The following is a 22,524-nucleotide window of genomic DNA, read 5'->3' on the forward strand; positions in this document are numbered from 1 at the left end:
GGGGGACGGGGTCAGCCCTCAGTCATCTCAACTTCTGAGTTTTTGTGGAGTGGCTTAAAAAAAGAAAAAAGAAAGATGCAGGCCCGGACAGCTGGTCAACTAAAGGTCCGCCGATTGTTAACAGGGTGCAGGTCTCCTCACTTCGAACCCTGTTCATTGCTCACAATGAAGAAGCTAACAAAAAAAACTGTAATGATTTAGGCTACTTTAGATCTCTGCAACCTAACGCTCTTACAACGCACCACCCTGGAGTGAAACGAAGCCTGGCTTCCCTGCCCAGCTTACCCAGTGTAGGTTTAGGACAGGAATCATGGGACCAGTGGGGAAGATGTGCTGCGCCCCCCACCCCCGGCAAAGCAGCAAAGATGGTCCCGTCTCCGTCTCTGCGGCGGCGGAGACGCATCCTCCTGCTCAGTGTGGCACGAAGATGCTTTTCCGACTCGCTAACCTTCTGGGCTAATGGGGACACAACTTTTCCATCCGGGTTTGGGGCCCCTCTCTACCCGTCAGCTAAAGCCTTCCCGTCTGAGCTTGAGTCCGGGAGCCCTGAGCCACCCGCCACTTCAGGAAGGAACACTTGCGTACAGTCGCGACGCGTTTCTTGGTACAGGTGGGGTTTTTCGAGATCCTAATTTACGGCAACATCTGGGCTTACTGTTCCTTGTTGCTAATATAAAAACGAAGGTGATTTTATAGACTAAAAAATTTTTTCAAAAACCACAGCCCCCGATAGAGAACACCCTGAAAACGTAAAGCCTCCGGGTGGATCTCAGCAACACCAGGTAAAGACACTCACTCTTCCGAAGCCAGGCTTGGGCTGGAGAAGGGCGTGGCTCCTGGCTGACCAGTGGCCGAGTGGTGCCTGTCCCTCTGCTGACTGGCCGCGCAGCACCTGAGGACACCAAGGACTTAGACGGAAGCCTGCCGTCCCCGGGGCCGATGGGAAGCAGTCAGAGAAGCGCTCTCCCGGGCCTCCGACTTCCATCCCCGCGGAGACCCCACCAAGGCCTTGTGTCGACAGCAGTACCTGGAGACCTGGCAGAGCTGTGCTAAGCCCCCCACCCCCGGAGCCCAGCACTGGACGCTGCAGCCCAGGCAGAGGGCTGAAGGCTCTAGAAGCCCCATCGGTCACGGCTCCTCGTGAGCTCACCTCACTGGCCTTAACCCGTCGGGACCTTCCTAAGGGAACGGGAGCCGTGAGGGCTTCCTCCTCCTATGCCTCGCCAGGCCCCGGTCAGCCCTTCGGAACGACTGGAGCTCAGGGGAGCCGTCCCTCGAGGCCGGCAAGGGGACCCGCCACCGGCCGCCCCATCCACTCACCGCTGCTTCGGGGGCTTGGACACCTCCGCCAGCCGGCGGCAGGCCTCCTCCAGCTGCGCCAGGGTGTTGGGTGGGGTCAGGGGAGGCACCGCAGGGTCCTGGGTGAACGGGTGGGCGCGGGGGGCGGCGCGGGGGTGCCCGCTGCTGCCCGCCCACAGGTGGTGACGGCCGGCTGGGGACGCTCGCGCGCACTCCAAGGGGTAGGCCCGCTTGGTGCTTTGGGCACTGAACGGGCAAGGGCGAGACAGAGCCGGGGGAGAAACGGGATTAGGGGCCGGAAAGCGCGACTTCAGAGAAATCAGAGACAAGGCCAGAAAAGGAAACGCGACGGTAACGCGGCTGGGCGCGTGGCCCCAGCGCGGCACTCCTGCGGCCGCCCAGCCGGACGCTTGCGACTGTAGCAGGGAAGGAGCGGCCGGGCGAGCGGCGCAGAGGCCCCCCCCACCCACCCCGCCCCCCCACCCCCGCCCCGGGCGGCGAGCCGGCCCTGCTCACCTGTGCGGCTTGGCCTTGCCCGGCCGCTCGCTCTCCAGCACCCACTGCCATACGTCCTGCCCCCCCCCACCCCGCCCCCCCACCCCCGCCCCGGGCGGCGAGCCGGCCCTGCTCACCTGTGCGGCTTGGCCTTGCCCGGCCGCTCGCTCTCCAGCACCCACTGCCATACGTCCTGCGCCCGGTCTCCCTCCTCCCCGGGCGGCTGCAGCGGCCCCGCTCCGCCGGGGGCCCCTCCTTCCCGGGCTGGCCCGGCCGGGCCCGGCTCCGAGCCTCGTCCGCTCCGTCGGGGTGGGACGGCGCCTCGGCCGCGGCCGCTGCGGGCAACGAGGAGCGCATCCATGCCGGGGACCCCGGCCGCCTCCGCCCCCCACCCCGGGGCCCCTCCGAGCGGGCGGGCAAGGGGCCCCTGCGGCCCAGCGCCCGCGACCCCCGACCCTCCGACCGCGGGACACCTACCCAGCCTGCGCGGCCGCCGCGGGCTCCGGCGCCCCGGGGTGGCTCTTGCACTTGGCGCTGCAGGGGTAGTCGGCGCCCCCGGGGATGGGGACGGGGCAGGGGCAGCGCGCGCGCGGGGCGGCCTCGGCCTCCACCTCCTCCCGGGTCCGGGGGCCAGCGTGGTGGTGGATGTAGTGGTGGTGGACGTGCTTCGTCGTCTGCCTGCTCACGAAGCCCCGGGCCCCGAAGAGGGGGCAGCCGGCAGGGGCGGCGGCGGGGCCCCCGGGGGGCGGGGGCGCGCGGTGCTGCAGGAGGTGGTGGCGGCGATGCTGGTCCGGGGAGCGCGCGCGGGGGCTGTAGCGGCCCACGCCCGGGGACTGGCAGCCGGGGGTCTTGAGGACCCTGGACAGGTGGTCGTCCAGGATGGTCTGCGGGTCCTCCTCGTAGCTGCCCGATGGCAGGAGGGAGAGGGGGTGCTGGGCGGGCCCCGCCTCGCGGGCACTCAGCGCCAGCTCGGAGCCCTCCTTCTCCTCGTCCTGGAAGGCAAGGCAGGGTCGGGGTGCGCCGGGGTCAGCAGGAGGGGCCCCCCCACCCCGGGCAGGGGGCGGGGCGGCGCCCACCTCTCGGATCTGCTGCAGGCGCTCCTCCAGGCTGTGCCGCGCCTCCAGCTCCAGCTTCAGCTTCTCCAGCCGGGAGATGAGCTCGGCCGCGAAGGCGGCGGGCTCCACGGGGGTCATCTCCTTGGGCAGGCGGTGGGTTCTCTGCGGGGCGCGGGGACCACACGGGGCGGACGCAGTCAGGGGGCTGCCCGGGCCTGGGGACGGGCACCGCGGCGCGTCCACCGCCGCGCGGAGAGAGGGCGGCGCGGGGCCCGGGCTGCCCGGGCGCTTTATGCGCCGGGGCCGCGGCCTCTCGGAGAGCCATGGTGCCGGCAGCGCGCGCCGCGGCAGGAGCCGTTGGTGGCACTGCGAGGGGCCCCGCTTGCTCTCTCTCTGGAGTACAACCAGCCCATCAGACGCTACTCTGAACTAGAAAATCTTCAAAGGCTGTTGTCAGACATCAAAAAAAAAAAAAAAAAAAAAAGAGGCAGCTTTCTGCGATGGGGAGGGGAGAGAGCCCACCTCAAGGAATAAAAAGTAGAGCCTAAACAGAAAGGGAGCTGGAAATGTAAAAAATAAGATTGGAAGGGAGGTGGGCGGGGGGAGGAGAAAGGGAAAAAAGGGGAGGGGGGGGAGAAGAGGAGTCACAGGGCCCAGATCAGACGCAGCGGTAATGTCTCTGCTGGCCGCACACTGCGCACCTTTGAGGCGGCGTTGTCTACCGCTGCCCCGACCCCCTCGTGCTCCCCGCCCTCCTCCCGTCTCTGTACAGAAAATGAAGCAAGCTGCTGCCGGCTAATAGCAGAACACTGCTGCGCTCAGCTGCCTGAAGCGGATCTACCGAGGGAAAAGGGCACATCTCCAAACCGGGTATGGAATATAAGCCGGCACGAGCACGCCGGCCAACGCAGCCAACAGAGCGGACCCCCGCGGCCGTCGTCTGGCAGCCGCAGCCCCTCGTGGTTCTGCCTCCTACCCCTCGTTTGCCTCCTGCTTTGGCCCTTTTCTTTGGGAGGGGGCGGGATGGGGGCAGCAGAGAGCCAACCTGCAGAGGCCAGCATCTCCCCACCCGAGCCGCAGATGAGAAAACGATCGCACACCCCAGGACAGAATCAGCTAATTCACAATCCTGGGGGGCCGTACAGCTTTCCTTAAACACACATACCTCCAGCCAGTGCCCCCACCAAGTCAAAAAAAAAAAATATATATATATATATATATACGCACACACATTTTACAGGTATACATCATCGATACTGCTGTACGGGTGGGGGGATGTTACCGAGCAAGGGATGCTGGAGGCCCCCAGAAGAGCAAACGTAGTAGAGGCTAATTTTACAAATTTAAGTCTGCCCTGGACTGTCCGAGGGGCTTCAGAGAGAAGTCGCAACAGTCCGCACACTAACGCAAGGTGGGATTAGCAACTCGATGTGTCCACTTCCGACATGTGACATCACCGACGGACAAATCGGACTCTCTGAAGCTGGCAGGAAGGACGCTAAGCAGAGACGCTGCTCTAAGCTGGGCGCTCTCTTCCCCTCCCTAAGAAGCAGCTGGACCTCCGGGTACCGCAAGAAGCACAGCTCCTGAGACGCAGACGGGGCAGCTCTCTACGTGCGGGGGCCGCGGGCTGGCTGCCCCCCGGGACTCGGAAATCGTAGGGGAGGACCCGGAGAAGCCCTCCAGGCCACGCTGGCCTCTCATCTCAGTCGCAGGAAGGCGCTGCTCGTGGGGTGCTCAGACACTGGGAGCAGATTCAACGAGCAGGCGCTAAGCCACGCGCCGGGCTTGGAAACAGACAGAGGGACAGCCGACCCCCAGGGCTTCGGAGGAGAAACGGCCGAGCACACAGATGAACGGTGACTGAAACGACACAGCCACGCGGGCAGCACAAGGGGAACGTCCCAGGACGTGACCCTCAGGAGGCAGGTCCCTCCAGCCTCATCCTCTCCTTCCTTCATTCAGTCGACCAGCAAGTGTTCACGGGGCACCCACGACGTGCCACAGGGCCTCCGTGGTGGGACGGACTTGACGGGATAGCCCAACGCAAAGCGCCGGTTCCCTCCCACCCTCCCGCCCTCCGCTGCTTCGCTTCTTTCTCATGGAGTTTTCTTTTTTGAACCGAGGACGCGGAAAAGGCCGACTAGGGCATCGTGGGCGTCCCTGCCCTGGGTTACACCCCGGTGAGCCGCAGATCGCCCCTTGCGTGGCCCTCCCCTGCCCTCCCTCCCCCCAGGTCCCAGGCGCGCCGGCCCCCAACCCCCCACTCTTCCTCCCAGAAAAGAGCTGCCAACCGACGTACTCACCGGGAAATGAGGTAGGCACACCTGGCCGTTGGCCTTCACGCTGCGATGCATCTCTCTCTGGAGCTGTTTCTTACTCCCCCCGAGGTAAGGAGGGATTCCATCTCTGAGGGAAAGGAAAGGGCAGAACCCACCGGCTCACGAGGAGGCCTTAGCGCAGGCGCCCGCTCACGCGCGCCCGCCTGGGACCCCGCCAACAGACGGGGCCGCGCACCTCCTGGAGCTGGGAGTGCCCCCAGTCCCCGGGCGCCGCGGCCGTCCTTGCAGGGAAGGTCAATCCAAGGCCCAACCGCCACAGGTCCTGCCCCTCAAGCCTCTCTGGAAACGGCTCCCGCTCGGACGCAGGGGTATCAGCCTGGGAAGAGCTCGTGTCTCGGCTCTTGTCTTAGAACTGGGCCCACCGCAGACTGAAGGTCCCCCTACTCTACAGGTGCCCCAAGCAGGAGACTAAGACCCCTTTGGTCCCTCCGACGGTCTGTTACCAGGGCAATGAGGGGCCCGACCCACAGAAGACTAAGCCAGGCACCGGCGGAGGTGTGCGCCACCCTCCCAACAGTCAAGCTCCCGGTCGTTCCCAAATGTCTCCTTTTCATCAGTCACCGGCAGGCATCTTTGGGCTCCTTCCTTCCCTCGGCTCCAAATCCTACTACCCCCCACCAGTGGATTCTCAGATCCGTGACCATGTGGGCATAAAGAGAAAGCCCCTACTCCGCGGTATTCTGTGCAATTCATCCAAATATCTGAGTACCTACTATGTGCCAGACCTTGTTCTAGGCTCCGGGCAAGAGAGCAGAGAAGGAAGGGGATAAAAATGCAGACGGCTGCCCTGAGGAAGCTTGTGTTCTAACGGAGCGGAGCACGTAACAGGCAAAAATTAAAAAGCAAGATCTGTGGCAAGTTAGAAGGTGGTAAAAGCACCGTGACGAAACACGCCGCAGGAAATGGGGAGAGCGGACGGCTGGGGCGTGGAGCGGCATTTCCAAAGGGAGGCGGTGGTCACTGAAGTCCTCTCCGTGAAGGTGATTCCTGAGCAAAGACCAGAGGGCAGAAGGGCCCCTTATGTCTTGTTCATCACTATATTTTTAAAAAGCAAATGGAAGAAGTTTAAAAACAACTCTACCACTACACCACCTCCACTCCAGCTAGTCTGCACTAAAAACAGGACCTGGAGTCGCTATGATTTTTTTTTTAAACTTTTGTTCTTGAAGGCAGTCGGACGGTCAAGGTGTGATTATTTCCCCATTGCCGTTCCTTCCAGAAGCCACTTATTTACAAAAGCCTCAGGGTTCAAACGTTTCCAAACTGAATCATCCTTCGAGGCTATAAAAGTTGAAATTAGCTGTTTGGCTATTTCCCTTTCCCTGGTGTTTTGTTCACCAACGGGTGGCTGGCTCATCAGCAGTGGGTGACAATCAGCTGTGCCCAAAAGAGCCAGGCGCAGCCTGGGCCAACTGGTCGACCTCCAGCTCCTCTGTATGGCCGCGGATTCCGGAAGGCTGCTGACCTGGGCAGGAGAAAAGGGCTGCCGCCTCAGGGATGCAGTACAGATACAGATGAACTGACCCGTGAGCCAGACCTCGGAAGAGAAGCACATAAGGTCCGATCGTACTGAGGGTGCAGGCGGAGAGGACACAATCAGCTGTGCCTAAAAGAGCCAGGCGCAGCCTGGGCCAACTGGTCGACCTCCAGCTCCTCTGTATGGCCGCGGATTCCGGAAGGCTGCTGACCTGGGCAGGAGAAAAGGGCTGCCGCCTCAGGGATGCAGTACAGATACAGATGAACTGACCCGTGAGCCAGACCTCGGAAGAGAAGCACATAAGGTCCGATCGTACTGAGGGTGCAGGCGGAGAGGACAGGTCAACATAAAGCAAGGACTTACTCACGCGCGTGAGTCCTGTCCCAGGGAAAGGCTGAGGGGGTCAGACAGCAAGCACTGTGGAAATGGTCAGCCCGTTGACCAGCGAGGTCAAGTCTCCTAGGCAGCCTCCTACTCACTAAGGCCTGGGACGGGACCGGGCCCATGAAGGTCAAGTAGGAGAAAAGGTTCTAAGTCCAGAAACTTCCTGAACCACCTGGAGCTTCGTTTCAACTTTTCACCCCAGGATCATTCACAAGACGCGGGCCGGTCGCAAGCAGGCCTGGCTTGACCGGCAACCAAGGGCCATGCCCGCCGACTCCAGCCCAAGGCTGCCGGCCCCCCATGGACTGAGTGATGTATAATCCAACTGCACCCTCACAAAACCCCGAAATCACATTTTATGGAGGACCAGAGATGCTCCAAAGCTCTCCTGGAATCAGTCAGTAGGTCAGACCCAGGCTTCTAATCCAGGCCACTGGTGGACTCCAGAACAGGCATCCTTAACTCAAACACGTACAGTCCAGGCCCAGCTGGAGGAGACAGGCCTCCCAATGGTCTGTATGCAGGGGGCACCGTTTCCTACGCCCCACGGGGTCACCTGACATTCTGAAGGGGTGAATGGGGGGTTGGGGGAACATCCTGGAAAGTCCTCCTGACCACTTACTGCTTGCTGGCTCTGGGCCATGCCGGCCCCTCATCTCCCACCTAAAATCCCTTGTGGGGTGTGGGTCACGGCAGGGGACCAACAGACTGGGTCTCACGATGGTCTGAGCAACAGCTTCTGCTGCCCCAGGGCTGCAAGACAAGGTCCATGTCCCAACCAGCAACTCTTCCGGGGCCGCAATAGGAGGATGGCTCTGCTCCAGGCCTCTTCCAGAGGCAATCCTGGGGGTGGGGGTCGAGCACCCCGTGGATGCCACCGTGACACAGGCGGGGCTGCACGAGTCCCAGGAGGCCCCCGCCCGTCCCCTCCAAGACTCTGACCTTGAGTGTCCCCCAGAAGCCTTTGCTCCTCCCCCTTGCCTCCCACGACGAAACGAGCAGTAAGGCTTTCACACCTCTCTCTCTCTCTCTGTATAAAGCAGGAGAAAGAAAAGCGAACTGGGAGAGGAAAAGAGGGAGCAGGTCCCTGGCCGCCTGAAGGCAAGAGGAACAAGTGCATTTTTAAGCCATTCCTCCAACCAAGAACGTGCCCACCGCAGCCAGGGCAGGGGAAGGGTCCAGCCGTAGGCAAGGCAACGCGAGACCAGCACAGAAAAGGGACGCCAACTCGCCAAGGCTCAGAGGCTCAACAGGCACCTTCAAGGAAATGTGCCTTGAATCCCCGCCCCACCCCGACCCCCCAGCCAAGACTCTTCTTCCAAAACAGCCCCTCATTCCAGAAAGGGGCCTCTCTTCCTTTTATCCAGGCTCTGAAAGCCTGTGATCAGTTTCCTGGCTTCTCAGGACCATGGGCTGACCCGTGCCTGCGTCTCGGTCCCCGGACGGCCTCCTTTCATTATAAACACTTTAGCTAACGCGCCCGCTGCTGGGCCCAGCTGTTTCTGGGGAGCGCTCGTTTCGAAGTGTGGACTCCACTTAGTTGCCATTTAAGCCGAGCCGATTAGTTTAGCCTTTGGACTCGGCCGTGCCCGGCCTAACCTGAATGTCGCCTTCCGGTGGCTTTGAAAGAGCGGGCTCACGTACACACGCGTCCACTTGCATTTACGTTTGGCCACCGCTCCGAAGGCGGCCTCTGATCACAGCCAACATCAAAAGGCCGGTTTGTAAGATAAGGCGCTATTTGAAGTTCACTCAGATGCTTCCCCCGGGGTCCAAAGTAAACCCATAAATAAGATATAAGGAAGTAAAAATAAATATTATAAAATAACCTGGGCCACCCTCTGTGTGAAAGGCGACAAGAAGGTCTCGGCCTGATTTTGTGACGCCCTCCGGATCGAGCGGATGCGGGTTTCAGGAGCAGCTCCGCGCGGAGAGAGATGTCAGGGAGCCACCTCCATGCTGTCCTCCTAGCTTTCACTTCCTAACAGAGGCCACACCTGGGCGCCAGGAACCTGCTGCTTCTGATGTTTCTAGGGTGCCGCCCCCACCGCCACTGCAATCCTCCTACAGCCCCCGCAGTCCTGCCCAAGGGCGGGGGTTGGCTTGGCTGGGAGTCTAACTTTCCCCCCACCCCCCAAAAAAATAAAAAAGCCATTTCTTCTGAGAATGTAGGTTTCAGAGCAACGGGCTCGTAAGAGGGCCTCCTCAGAGGCCTTGTACGAAGACTCAACTCCCCAGCCACCTTAGACGGGGCTTTCTGCGTAGCGGGGAACCAGAAGTCGGTAGCGGGGCCCTGGACTCGCCAAGGACAAGGCCCCCGGCCCAGCTTCTCCCGGGCCTCGTGCAAAGGCCCTGGGACCTAACTGCTTCCCTAGCAAGTGAGACGACTGCTTACGTCCGACGACCTCCAACCTTCTGGAGTCTCTACTGAAGGCGGCCCGTGAGCCCCGCCCAGCTGTGCCGCTTCCCCAGCCCCCAGCCGGGCAGCCAGCCCCGCCCCCCCGGCCTCTGTGCCCACGAGAAACGGCCAGGGCGCCTTTCACGCCTTACGGGGCGCTCCTGTTCACCAGCGCGAGGAGGTTTCAAAGGGGCCTGCCGCCCTCTCATCCCGCTAAGCTTCCCCGACGGACAAGGGGCCGAAAGAGGCCCGGCTCAGCTTCGCGCCCCCCTTGCACGCCACCGCTCGCTCGGGCTCTGCTCTGCGCCGGGCCCCAGACCGGCCGAGCTCAAGGGGGCTCTGATCCCGGCCCAGGACCCCGGGGGACCTGCCCGACGGGCCAGCCGGCCAGAAAGCACCTCGCCCGGCCCGGGCTTTCAGTGCCTGCCAAGCCTGCGGGCCCGCCCGCGCCCCGTCGGAGTGGCTCTTGTGCCGAGACCCCTTTCCCACGCCGATGGGAAACGCCGGGCCCGGCGGCACCAACGTGCCCACGTGGGGTCTGGCTGCGCCAGCTGCACCCCATAAGCTGCCCTAGAGGTTGGGAGGAGGACCAGAGGCCCCCCCAGCGCTGACGTCAGAAGACGGGCTCCAGCACACGAGCCCCAGGCCCCCAGGGACCCGCCCCCACCCCTCGGGGTCCTGGTTTACTCGTCCCCAGCCCGAGGCAGCTGCGCCGAGGGAAGGGCTGGCCAAGCCCTGAGGTTCTGCCACCTGGGACCCAGGGGTACCCGCTGTGCCCCGGAGAGAAAGCTGCCGAATGAGGGGTCTGCCCTCTGTCTCGATTACCAGCACGGACCCTCCTGGCCCCCACGCCGACCCGTGCCGCCTAGGACAGCTGACTTCTCTGATCCCGGAACGCGGCTTCCCCGTGCGGTGAGGGCCTGAAGCCCACGAATGCTCTAGCTCAAGGCGGGAAGGGCGGGCGAGGGCTTTCAAGTCCTCGCTCGACAGAACTGAGGGTGTTTCTTCTGGGCATAAAAGGGGGTAAAAAAAAGAGGGGAGAAGTCAGAACTTGCTCCTCCCTCCCCCTCCCCACTAAAAAAGAAAGCTGTGCGGTCACTAATAAATAAAAATAAAAGAGACTCAAGGTAGCTCAAGGGTCTCATCATCAACTACGGGGCCTCGCATTCACGCGGGGCCGGCGGGAGAGCAGGCCAAGGGCAGGGGCCTGTGGGGCCCGGATCTGAGTTCTGTCTCTGACGGGAGTAGTTACGGGAGAGCCGTGGGCATTCCTCCCTCATCCGTAAGAGTCACAAGCGTCGGCCAACCTTTCTGACTGGGTCCTGTGAGGCTCAACCCAAGTTCTCTCATCCTGAACCCAGAATCACACGTCCGTGACGGGGAGCGCGAGGCCAGCCAAAAACAACCTCGGAGAAAACCAAACGGAAGCCTCCTAGTCTAAAGGAAACTCCATCTGGCCAAGGAGAGTCACTCGATGCCCTCGTTCAAGTCCAACTCACTCTTATTTTACACGTAAGGCTGACTACCACGTCATCCAGACACTAGTTAAAAGCTAGAGGAATGCTGCTGCTGGAAACAAGTGCACACGAGCAAAAAAACGACACAGGCAGAATGACAGAGAGAAGAAAGAAACACTATCTCTCTTAGAAAGAGGGGTGAGGCACCAATATCTCTAGGGGCAGAAAGCCTTGTACAATTCTGAATTCTGTGAGAGGATATTACCATGTAGAATGAAAACAGAACTTGGGATTAACTATTTGAATCGAGAAACAAATTACGCCCTGCCTAATACTACTGAACAAAGACAGAGCAAAACCACATTGTTTTAAGGAATACGTCCACCAAAGGATAATATTTTTCAAGTACAGTAACTTAAAGAGTTCAGTCGATATGGAAAACTTACCTCTGTGGAAGCCCTCATTTCTTCACTTTGGATGTAAGATGCGTTCCCTCCCTCCATTTTCACTCATGCCAAAGTGCTATTCTTCTATTAAACTGGAACTTTTCACCTTAAACATCTGCCTCCTTTTACTAACAGGGGAATCTGAGGTAACACAATAAAAGCCACCAGGAAAATCAACACTCGAGTCCCAAACCAACCCGTCAACTTTCCTTTCAACTGGTTCCACGCCGCAGGCCAAGCAACAGATCACTGGCCAATGGAAACCAGATCATTTCAAACAAACTGGAAGAAGAGCCGGTCCCGTTTTGGGAAGCAAGCTAGAAGGAACAAACTCGACATAAGTGTGCCAGAACTTACAATGGCTCCACGGGCCTGCCTTGCCAAACGGTTCCCTTAGCAGAAGATCCTCCTCCAAAATGTTTGTAGAAAAGCCTCCAAAGACCACTTTTAAAACGGTGGTTCTCAGCTGGGTGCTGGGAGACGTGCCCCTGGGGAGTCTCGCCCAAGCCCAGGCCCCACCTCCTCCGAGCCTCCTGAATCAGAATCTCCCAAGTTGGCAGCAGACGGGGACGCCTGGTCCACCTCCCGCTCCACTCCCACCCACCTGAGGCTCACAGAGGATCACTGTTCTCCATCCACAGAGGTCACCACTGCATGACCTCAAATGACCTCCAACTCAAAGCATGACCCTGCCCCATGGCCTGCTGACCGCATCAGACCACCCTGATGGCTCGGATTGCATCCAGAAATGCCAGCCGTCCATCTGCAAAAGAGCTGAGGTCAGAAACTGCTTTGGAGAAAACCCCCAGTTAGGGGTAGAGCCCCGGCTGCAGAGGGAAGACGCCCCCCGACACCTGATGAGCTGAGCGACGGCCGCTTGAGCACATCCGTGAGGGAGGCTGGCACGCAGTGTCCTGGAGGGAACCCTGGCTTTCTGACCCCACTTTCACCGAGCCCCCGGACACATACCCTTCCCAGGCCACCCCACCTCCCCACCTGCTGGTTCTGCAGAGGGACACCTGGATTCAAGACCCTCTTCTGCCCGCCGGGAAGGCAGGTGAAATGATAACCGGAAGAGGGGCTTGTAAACTCAGGGAATCTGCGCAAATTCACCTTAACCGCCTACCTTAGTTTGGCCTTCCTCTGTGAAGGTACCATTCAACCCCCTTCCAAGGCTCTAAGCTTCACTCCCCCCAGGGAGCCTCCCGAGCCAGACCAGGCCCACCCCTGGGGCCTACTCCCCTCCCATCCAACAATCGTCCACGCGGACACGGGTGGGATTGGCAAAGCCGGGTGAGGACCCTGCCCACGGCCTGGCGGGTCGCACCGCCAGCCGCGCACGTGGTGGGGAAACCAGAATGTACTTACACGCTACTGTCCGTCATGGACACGGAATCGTCGGTCAGCGCGTCACTGGATATCTCGCTGTCGTTGGCGCTGGTGGCTGGCGCGAAGACGCAGCCGGAACCCACGTGGTACGGATTCACCGGATCGCTCCTCCTGAAAGACCAGAGCACTGCGTCACCGACTCTCACCCGCGACCCAGGGAACCGGGGGACCCCAGGGCAACCCCACAACGTGCTCCAGGCCAGCCGGCTGCCCGGGGCTGGGTGCCCCTCTGGGCAGAGAGCAGGGGCCACAGCTCTGCCAGGGGACGGGGACCCCAGGGGGTCTTACAGAGTCCTCAAGAGACACCTGGAGGGAGGACCCTGCTCTTGGAGGGGAGGCTAGGGAACGGCCGATAGGATGGGGCGTCCTCCCCCCCGCGCCCCCCCCCAGGCCTGTACGGGGAAGAAGACAAGAGGACATCGAAAGGTTCACACACACACCCCGCCCCGGGCTCTGTTAGCGGAGATCTGAGAGGCAAACAACTAGCGGCTGGGCCTGGCGAGCGGACAGACGGACAGACAGGAAAGTCCAGGACGAGGTCTGGGGCTTCCGTCGTGCCCTGAGCTGGGCCTCGGCCCACAGCCAGGCTGCCCCCGCCCAGGGCCGCCGAGGGCCTCCGGAGGGAGAGCGGCAGCACAGCTGTTCCCAAGGAAGGTGCAGGCCCTGCCCCGGTGCCTCCGCCCCCGTCCTGCCCCCCCGACCTCCAGTGTGCCAGCCCAGCTGGGCTGTGTCCCTCTTGTGTCACCTGCTGTGTCACTGCGAGGGCCTCAGTGCGGGAGGGAAGGGAGAGGGGGGACCCGCCGTGGTCGGTGGGCTGCAGGAAGGGCCCTCGTCTGCAAAGACCCAGGCCCACCCTGCCGGGGCCACCGAGTCCAGGCACGGGAACTTACTCCATCAGGCCGCAGCCGCCAGTCTGGAAAGATGGCCTTGGGGTTGGCGGATGAAAGGGGCCCTGAAAGGTGCCGGCACCTCCTGCCCGCGCTCACCGAGCCCCAACCCTTTCGTGAGGTGCCCAGCCCCGGCCTCTGGTCTCCTGGCACCCATGGCTTGGCGGGCGGGTCCCCGTAAGGGGGTTGGGCAGGGGTACCAGGAGGAAGGCAGACCGGAGCACAGGCCCACGAGGAGGCACCCCGCACCCACGTCATCTCGTCCAGTCCTCACAGCCCCCCGGGGGAGGAGTGCGCGTGCCCATGGGACAGACGTGCCCCGGGTGCCCCCGCAAGCGCGGCAGCCCTGGACGTCAGAGCCGGAAGCAGCGGGCGTGGGATGGATCCGTGCGGCTCCCGTTCAGCCTCGCTCTCTGCCTCTGTTCAGAGACCAGCCTCGACGTTTCAGAAAGCTCTCGCGTGAGAGGCAGGATGAGTGCCCTGGAAGAGGAAGTCCCGGCCCCGCGGTGCCGGAGGGGACGGGCCGGGGGGACGGGTGGCTCCCCGGGACAGGTGGGAGCAGACCTGAGGACCGGGGAGAGGAGAAGCGGTGGACGGTCCTCCCCGGCCTGGGGCGGGAGGGCGTCCGGCTGGCTGGCTGAGGGGGGGCCTGAGGCTTCCCCAGCGGCACAAGGGGCCCGGGGGGGCCACCGGGCTGCACTGGAGTGGCCGTGGGGTGGGCAGGGAGCCGCTGCACAGTCTGGCGGGAGGGAGGGCAGCGGGGCTGGAAGAGGTGGGAGAACGGCTTGCTCGCTGTCCTCAGGGGGCCTGCCCTCCAGGTGCAGTGACAAAACAAACGAGAGGGACACTCAGAGGTGGGGCCCAAGCCCGCAGCTCCCTGCTGCACCCTCCCCCGCCCACGGCGGGGGCTCGAGGACTGTCTGCTGCCCGATCGTCTTCACGACCCCCCAGGGAGGTAACGGGCCCCAAGCGGGGGCCAAAAGCCTTGTCGGAGGCCACCGGCTGGAGGCCCGGCCGCGTGGAACCCACCTCCGGTCACCTGGAGGAGGTGACGGCAGCACGGACCCCGAGTCTGTTGGTCTGAGCCAGGCCGGACGTCCAGCCAGATCCCGGGAATGTGGCGTGGTGGAGAGGTGACCGGAAAGTGCAAACGAGGAGCATGGCGCTTGAACCCATTGAACACCACGGCCCAGCGACCTTGACCTGTCACCTGGACACTCTGGCCATTGAATGCCACGGCCCAGCGACCTTGACCTTGTCACCTGGACACTCTGGCCATTGAATGCCACGGGCCAGCGACCTTGACCTGTCACCTGGACACTCTGGCCATTGAGTACCACGGGCCAGCGACCTTGACCTTGTCACCTGGACACTCTGGCCCCCCCGGCTCCGCCCCCAGGATTTTCTACGATGACACAGTGAGGCTGGTGAGATCTTCCATGACGTAGAACTGGTCCCCACGTCCTCAGTGTGGGATTTCCAGACACCAGGGCAAGAGAGAGAGGAGGGTGGTGAGAACCAAGGAGAGGCAGTTGGTTTTTCTGGAGGAGAGATGAGATAAGGGCTGATTTAGTGCAAACAGTCTCCTAGCTGATAGGAGGAGGGTGGCTCTGGGGGGTATTGCCACTGAAGGTGGAACAAGAGGAAATGGCTTACAAGCCAGAAAGAAGAATCACTTCTCCATGGCCAGGGCAGACCCAAGGAGCGGGTGAGGGCAGGTCACGGGGTCGCCCAAGGCTTTAAAATGACCCAAAGCCCCCAGCTGCCTAAACGGGCCGCTGCCTCAAAGCAGGATGCAGAAGCTGATGGACTTCAGGAATCAAGTAACACAGAAATCAAGAGGCCGAGGGCTGGTGCCGGCTTGGCTCCCGGCCAGCTGGGTGACCACAGGTGTCACAGCCTCCGTGGACACAGGGCTCCACTAAAACAACGTGCCGTTCAAACACGGCCACCTGCACAGGGTCCGTATGTTCTCCGAAAGGCCCAACGAGGACACTGTTTACAGGGGTGGCATAGGAACGCTCCAAAAAACCACCCGCCAACAAAAACAAGACTTCTTGGGTGGCACTGATCATGACAATTACAGATCGTCAGTGCGTTTCCATGGTGAAGGCCTGTCCCATGTTCCACGAGGGCAGGGACAGGTCTGTCTTCCCCATCTGGGTCTCCCCAGCTGCAGCTAGCGTGGGGCTCGTGGCAGAAGCTCAAAGCTTTGTCCACTCTCCTTCTTTAAGGACCTAGGACCAAGCGGGCTGCTGAGGGGTGTTTTCGCCTAAGAGGCATAGCATGGAGATCAAAAGAGCCAAAATGGCCTGAAACAGCCTTCACACGCTCTTTCCATCCCTTCAGTGTTGCTATCTTCGTGGTATTAAGACATTAACAGTGCCCCAAGTGTGAGGGTTGTAACTCAGCTTCTACAGGGAGAAAATGACTCAACAGAAACCCCTCCCTCCCCAACAGAAAAAGGCACCTCGCTCAAATCCCGTGTGGACAGAGTTCTGTGCTCCCGGTCAGACACACGGGTCCCAAAATAAACTCGTCTCCCTCCCTTCCAAAATAGAGGGCTACTGTGTGACGGGTAATTAAAAACGGAATATATTGCTCTTAGCTCAGTTGCCTGCAATAAAGTATTGGGATTTTCCTACCATCCTAACAAGACAAGGCAGAGGAAGGTGGCGGGCCTGTGGGGAGAGACAGAGACTCAATTTTTTAAGAACTCAGAACTTTGTCAAAATCATCACGTAATTTCAAGAAAATGAATTAGAGCTGCTTTCCTGTGATCGCTTTAAAAAAAAAAAAGAAAAAAAAAGAAGGAAAGAAACTCAACCCCACTCGACAGTAACTGTACCCAGACGCTTTGAGTATTTCTTCAGGACTATGGTGCTCCCAGACGCTGCAAGGGTTTTACATTCCTCTGGAGAGTGAAGGCCTATGTACAGATTTTGCACTGGGCATCCGTCCACAGACCTGGTTTGCAATTTCAATATGCAAAGGGCTTTCAGCTGTCAGGTAGCACAGGCTCCTGGGACCTTAGGGAAGGGAAATGTGGGCTCCTTCTCTCCCCGCCACCACCATTCTTATCTCTTATCTCAATGAGATGCTGCAGGCCCCCGCCTGCTCTCCAGACACCAGGGCAAAGCCCATACAGAGAGCACAACAGACGTGACCTGTGGGACCCCTTTCTGGGTCCCCTCCCACAACAATGCAACTTAAAAAGTATTGGCTTCTAAGGCTGTGTGCTCTTCTTTTCAAAAGCCCTCTGACAATTTACTCACAAAGTCACTGCCCCGAAGGCAATGCTCCCTCCCACAAGCGGCTTCTAAGGTGCGCCTGGGGGCCTGGAGTGAGAGAGGCCAGGCACGCAGGTGGCATCAAGCAACACCCTTTGGAGAGCAAGCACACTTCGACAAGCGTGTCCTAGCAAAGCGCCTCCTCAGAGCCTGCATCCGCTCGCTGTGGCCCGCTGCTTCCAGCACAGCTTCCCTCTCGCGTCATTTTCTTTGATGATGGAGGCCAAGCTCGATTCCAGTGGCTTCGCATAAACCGGCCCCATCAGCGAGCGCTCTGGGGGGACAGGAACGGCTGGGAGCCGGCACAGGGCCACCTGCTGGGGCCCCAACTTTACGTGAGGCCAGAGCAGAGGGTCCAGTGAGAGACAGGTCAGACGGCCCAGGGCAGGACGAGGAGAGCATCCTGACCCCGGCTCCGAACTCCACAGCCCCTCTGCACGCGCCTCCACGCTCCAGGTGTGGTGTGTGTCTGTGTGTAGTCTGTGTGTGCGTCTGTGCGTAGTCCGTGTGTGTCTGTGTGTAGTCTGTGTGTGTCAGTGTAGTCTGTGTCTGTGTGTAATTTGTGTGTCTGTAGTCTGTGTGTAGCCTGTGTGTAGCCTGTGTCTGTGTGTAGTCTATGTGTCTGTTGTCTGTGTCTGGGTGTAGTCTGTGTGTGTAGTCTGTGTGTATAGTCTGCACGTAGCCTGTGTCTGTGAGTAGTCTGTGTGTGTCTCTGTGTAGTCCGTGTGTGTGTCCATGTGTAGCCCGTGTGTGTCCGGGTGTAGTCTGTGTGTGTGGTTTGTGTGTGTGTCCATGTGTAGCCCGTGTGTCTGTTGTCTGTGTGTGTCCGGGTGTAGTCTGTGTGTGTGTGTGTGTGTGTCCATGTGTAGCCCGTGTGTGTCTGTGTGTGTGTCTGGGTGTAGTCTGTGTGTGTAGTTTGTGTGTGTGTCCATGTGCAGCCCGTGTGTGTCTGTTGTCTGTGTGTGTCCAGGTGTAGTCTGTGTGTGTGGTCTGTGTGTGTGTCCATGTGTAGCCTGTGTGTCTGTTGTCTGGGTGTGTCTGGGTGTGGTCTGTGTGTGTAGTTTGTGTGTGTGTCCATGTGTAGCCTGTGTGTGTCTGTTGTCTGTGTGTGTCCAGGTGTAGTCTGTGTGTGTGGTCTGTGTGTGTGTCCATGTGTAGCCTGTGTGTCTGTTGTCTGGGTGTGTCTGGGTGTGGTCTGTGTGTGTAGTTGTGTGTGTCTGGGTGTAGTCTGTGTGTGTCCATGTGTAGCCCGCGTGTGTCTCTGTGTGTGTGTAGCCCATGTGTGTGTGTGTCTGTGTGTATAGTCTGCGTGTAGTCTGTGTGTATGTCCGTGTGTAGCCCGTGTGGGTCTGGGTGTGTGTCTGGGTGTAGTCTGTGTGTGTCCATGTGTAGCCCGCGTGTGTCTCTGTGTGTGTGTAGCCCGTGTGTGTGTGTGTCTGTGTGTCTAGTCTGCGTGTAGTCTGTGTGTGTGTCCGTGTGTAGCCCGTGTGGGTCTGGGTGTGTGTCTGGGTGTCGTCTGTGTGTGTGTCGTCCCTGTGTGTGTGTGTGTGTGTGTGTGTGTGTGTGTGTGTGTGTGTGTCGCCCTGCTCTGGGTTAGGTACAGGGACCATCCAAAGCCCAGGCCTCCTACTGGACCACTCAACAACCAGAGCCCCTCCCTCTGAGGGCCACGCCTGCTCTTAGGCTCTAACTCTTTACGTGAAACCTGACGCGGCGTCAGTAAGGGCACAAACAAGTCATTAGAAATGAGGCTCCTCTAAGCCTCAAGGAAATCAAAGGCCTTAAAGACCAGCCGCGCCCCTGGCATCCAGCTGCTGCCAAGGCTGCTCAACAGCTGGAGGAAAGGGACCGACGCCGAGGCAGGGCTCAGGTTTCCTGGCTCATTCAGCGGACTGACTTATCAGGCCGTCCACAGGCCGGGCACCGGGCCTGACAAGTGGCGGGGAGGCAGACTTGACTTAGGGGCGATGCCACGTCCCAGAACCCGCTGCGAACGAACGCAGGCTCCAGTTCAGCAAGCAGAGACAGTTGAGGCGCGGGGAGGGGACGTGCTGAAACCTCGCAGTGAGCACGTGCTAGACGCCAAGGCTCACTCTCCGAAAGCGGGCCCCGAACCCGGCTGGCCCTCTCACGCGGCCGGTGACAAGCACTGTAAAGTCAAGCCAATCCTAAGGCCTTCCGTCCGTTCACGCGTTTCCCTTCACGACAGGCTCTCCTGTGCGTGATTTGGGTCCTGATGTTACAGCAAGCTGCGACACGAACCGGAAGGAGGGCTGTCCGCCCTCCTTACAGAGGGCACACGGGCTTCAGAAAGACTTCAACCCAGGTGGTGAGCGGCGGTCCGGGCTGCACCTCAGGCCTCTGAATAACTCGGCGTGGCTCCTAACAACACACCTCAGGCACCCCTGAATACCTCGCATGTTAAAAAAACGTATCGGGCTGTGCCTTAATTTCTCTCTGATGATGCCCAGGTGAGGCATGTGCAGTCCAGGTAAGATGTGTCACCTCATCCCAACAGTGGGAGAAAACACACACACGAACCTAGAATGGAAAGCCCCGAGGCCAGCGAAAGGTGTCATTTGTACGGGAACGCCCGCGGTTCCCAACCAAAAGGCAAGCACTGACACACAAAACGTCCTAGGCCCTGCATCCAGGGTCTCCAACGCTCCTGAGTCACAGCCCCACGACGCTGAACCCTAGTAACGCCCCAGCTGGGGGCTGTGGAAGCGGGAGGGCCACGCCAAGGCTGGGTCCTACTCTGCCCACCCACGAAAGGGAGGGGGTCACAGCAGGGGCCCACCTGGGGAGCCTGTCTCGCTCCAAAACCACACAGGGTGCCGTTTACAAAGGTGGTGCTCTGGGCCCTGACACTGGGGGACACAGAAGCCCCACTGTCTGAAGGCTCCCGGAGAAGCCGCCTGACCACAGGCCTCAAGTAGCCCCGGCGACCGCTGCCAACCTGGAGGGCACGGAGGCCAGCGGGGTTTACCCAAACGTCCACCTAACAGAACAGGGCAGGGGTGGCAGGTGGCCCGTGACTGCCAGCCACAGAAGCCAGGGCCAGTATCTCCCTCCAAAACTGCCTGAAGCCATAAGCTTAAAGATGCTGAAACAACTCCGTCCACGTGATCCTTGGCTCCCTCGCAAAAGCCAATCGGTTCCCGCTTAAGGTGTAGACCAGATGTCTGCGCGCAGACGACCAGCTCCCGAGGCTGCAGGCGCGCCCCCTGGTGGACCCGACACAATCCTGCCCTCCCCGCAGGGCCACCCCGAGACCACAGGCCTCCAGGCTCAGACCCCGCTCCTCTGCCCTCCTCCTGCCTCGGACCCTACACAGGGAGGGTAACCTCCAGAGAGACAGCCGGCCACCAGATTGCGTCTGCCTTTCCGAAGCCACGGAGCCGGACACAATGGACAGCGAGATAAGCTGCTCCCGGCCAGCCCCTCCCCCCTCCCCTGCATGCCGTCCGCAACAGCCTGGGATTGAGAGGCTCGTTCTCTTTTTGGATATTTGGAAGGGGAGAGCGAGAAAAGAGACAGAAAAACTCATTCTAACAGGAGGTCTGAAGTTGCCTCCAAAGGTCAAGAATCTGGAGACTTGGCCATTCTATAAAGAACTATCCGTCTTTGAAGCCTCGAAAGAGAAGGTACTCTTCTCTTCTCCAGTCTTCTCCAGCCAAGACCTCTTCTCCATCGGCACCAAGCAACGCGATAATCAACTGGGGTCTGATCCTCGGGCCGCAGGCATTGAAAACCCAGAATAATGTATCAGCAGACGCCAAAGCTCAGGGTCCTGCATTCGGGAAAGTCACCGGGCCTCCCCTCCTTAGGAGGGTTTCTTGCAGGGTTAACATCTCATTCCACAAAGAGCACCGCAAGCTCAGCTGTTAAGCCAACTGCTGGCTCTGATCTGAACTTAAAGCTCAATAGATGCCACTTATCCCCACGGTCAGCGGGGTCAGCGGGCACACACGTTGTTTCCTGGGGCTCCGCCACAACCCAGGTGCCTCCCTGGCCACGTTCGTCCTGCTCCCTATTGCTTAGCTGTGAACAACCCCTTCCCGAACCGCCTGGCAGCCGGTGAGTCACCGGCACCCAAAGCTGCTGTCCTCTCTCCACCACCCCACCCCAAGACTGGCCCAGGAGGGTAAGTAACCCGCGTTAACGCACACTGCCTGCCACTGTGTGAAGTCAGCACTGGAGGACTACAGGTATTTAGCTGTGTGTGCATCGCCTTCCCGCCCCTTTCAACAGCAAAACGCAAGATCGAAGGGTTCATGGCCAGCGGTCCGAGCTCGGGACAGGCCTCTGTCAGCCTCAGCAGCACATGCATCCGTCCACGCACCCAACTTAACTCAAAACATCTGCAAAGGCCATCTCATCCTCCAAGCTCCTCCAGCCCCTCACCCTCCACCAAAGGCTCACCTGTATCCATTCTCGACCGTTTCTGTGGACCTCACGCTGACTGTGGCCCTCAGAGTTTTGCTGGACAAGCCAACCACGGTGGGGGAGAGTTTGCATTTGAAGTCGGCGCAAGTCCACTCCTCTTCCTCGTTCAGCGTGGGCAGGTAGCCACACACAAGCTTCAGGCTCCCCAGCCCCCCGCTGCTCACGCAGGCTGGGTTTTCACCCCCACTCCTCACGTATTCGAGGTATATATCAGAAGTCAGAAACATCTGGTAGGCGTTGTCCTCCATCACCGCCTGGATCTCAGTCTGCGCCTGGTCAAACATGACAGAATCGATCTGCTGCTTCTTGATGCCATCTCTGATGTAGGTCTTGGTGGCAGGTTTCAGCTGCTTGGAGACAATGCTGTTGTTCTCGATGTACCTCTTGTAGATCGCTTTGGCTACTCGTAAAGTTTTGGCATCCTTCAGGTTCATCTGCCTGAATCCATTGCAGGCAAACCAGAAGTCTAAGGTATCCACGCATTTCTCCCTCTCCAGGAAAGTCCGGAAGAGATAAGCACCGTCTTGGTCACCCAGCAAGGAGTGCAGGGACTTGGTCCACCTGGTCAGAGGGGAATCCGGAGACGCCCGCCCCTCCGGCTCCCCCAACCCGTCCTCATTCCGCCTGGCATTGGAGGAGACAGGCAGGGGTTTGGCGACCGGGCCCTTTCCCACCCCGGGCTGGCACGGTGGGGTCTCCCCTTCTTCGCCCGGCACTGGGGGCCGCGGGGCATCCTCGCGGAAGCTGCTGCTGGGGTCTGGGAGGCGAGGCACCAACACAGCGCTGCTCATGGCGAGTGAGTTCTTCTCGCCGAGTTGAGGAATTTTTTTTTTTTCTCCTTCCAGTTCCTCTCAGCAATCAGCGTGGTCTCTCTTTCTCTCTCAAGTCAGCAGGGACTCATCTGAGCCTCCTTTCTGGGAAGAAAAGGAAGGGGGGGAGGTAGAGGGAGAGAAAAGGGTATTGATATAATCAAAACCAGATCTACCCAACATCAAAGCAAGAAAGTAAACAGGCTTTTCAACTCCTCAAATTCAAATCGAGCAACCCAGCTATCTGCGAGGTGCTCATCTAAAGTATCAGACGCTGCGTTTTCAAAGGCGAAATCTGAGCTCCCTGCACGCTTGGGGGGGAGGGGGAGGGGGAAGGGGCGGGGAAG

The 22,524-nt window shown here is 60.0% G+C and overlaps 1 protein-coding gene across 1 annotated transcript in view; it reads right to left on the bottom strand.

The window, feature by feature from the left end:
• Window positions 1–7: 7 nt before the first annotated feature.
• LOC102990422 (axin-2) overlaps window positions 8–22,524 on the bottom strand; it is a 23,381-nt gene continuing 864 nt past the window's right edge. The window contains exons 2-10 of the mRNA XM_028485006.2: window positions 21,345–22,282; window positions 12,722–12,853; window positions 5,156–5,258; window positions 2,871–3,011; window positions 2,272–2,786; window positions 1,932–2,129; window positions 1,321–1,545; window positions 797–892; window positions 8–667 (exon numbers count right to left, since the gene is read on the bottom strand). Of these exons, the coding sequence (XP_028340807.1) occupies window positions 652–667; window positions 797–892; window positions 1,321–1,545; window positions 1,932–2,129; window positions 2,272–2,786; window positions 2,871–3,011; window positions 5,156–5,258; window positions 12,722–12,853; window positions 21,345–22,159 (2,241 nt within the window). The 5' untranslated portion in view covers window positions 22,160–22,282 and the 3' untranslated portion in view covers window positions 8–651. The remainder of the gene's footprint in view (window positions 668–796; window positions 893–1,320; window positions 1,546–1,931; window positions 2,130–2,271; window positions 2,787–2,870; window positions 3,012–5,155; window positions 5,259–12,721; window positions 12,854–21,344; window positions 22,283–22,524) is intronic.

Source organism: Physeter macrocephalus, unplaced genomic scaffold (assembly GCF_002837175.3).
Source record: "Physeter macrocephalus isolate SW-GA unplaced genomic scaffold, ASM283717v5 random_328, whole genome shotgun sequence".
Classification (NCBI taxonomy): domain Eukaryota; kingdom Metazoa; phylum Chordata; class Mammalia; order Artiodactyla; family Physeteridae; genus Physeter; species Physeter macrocephalus.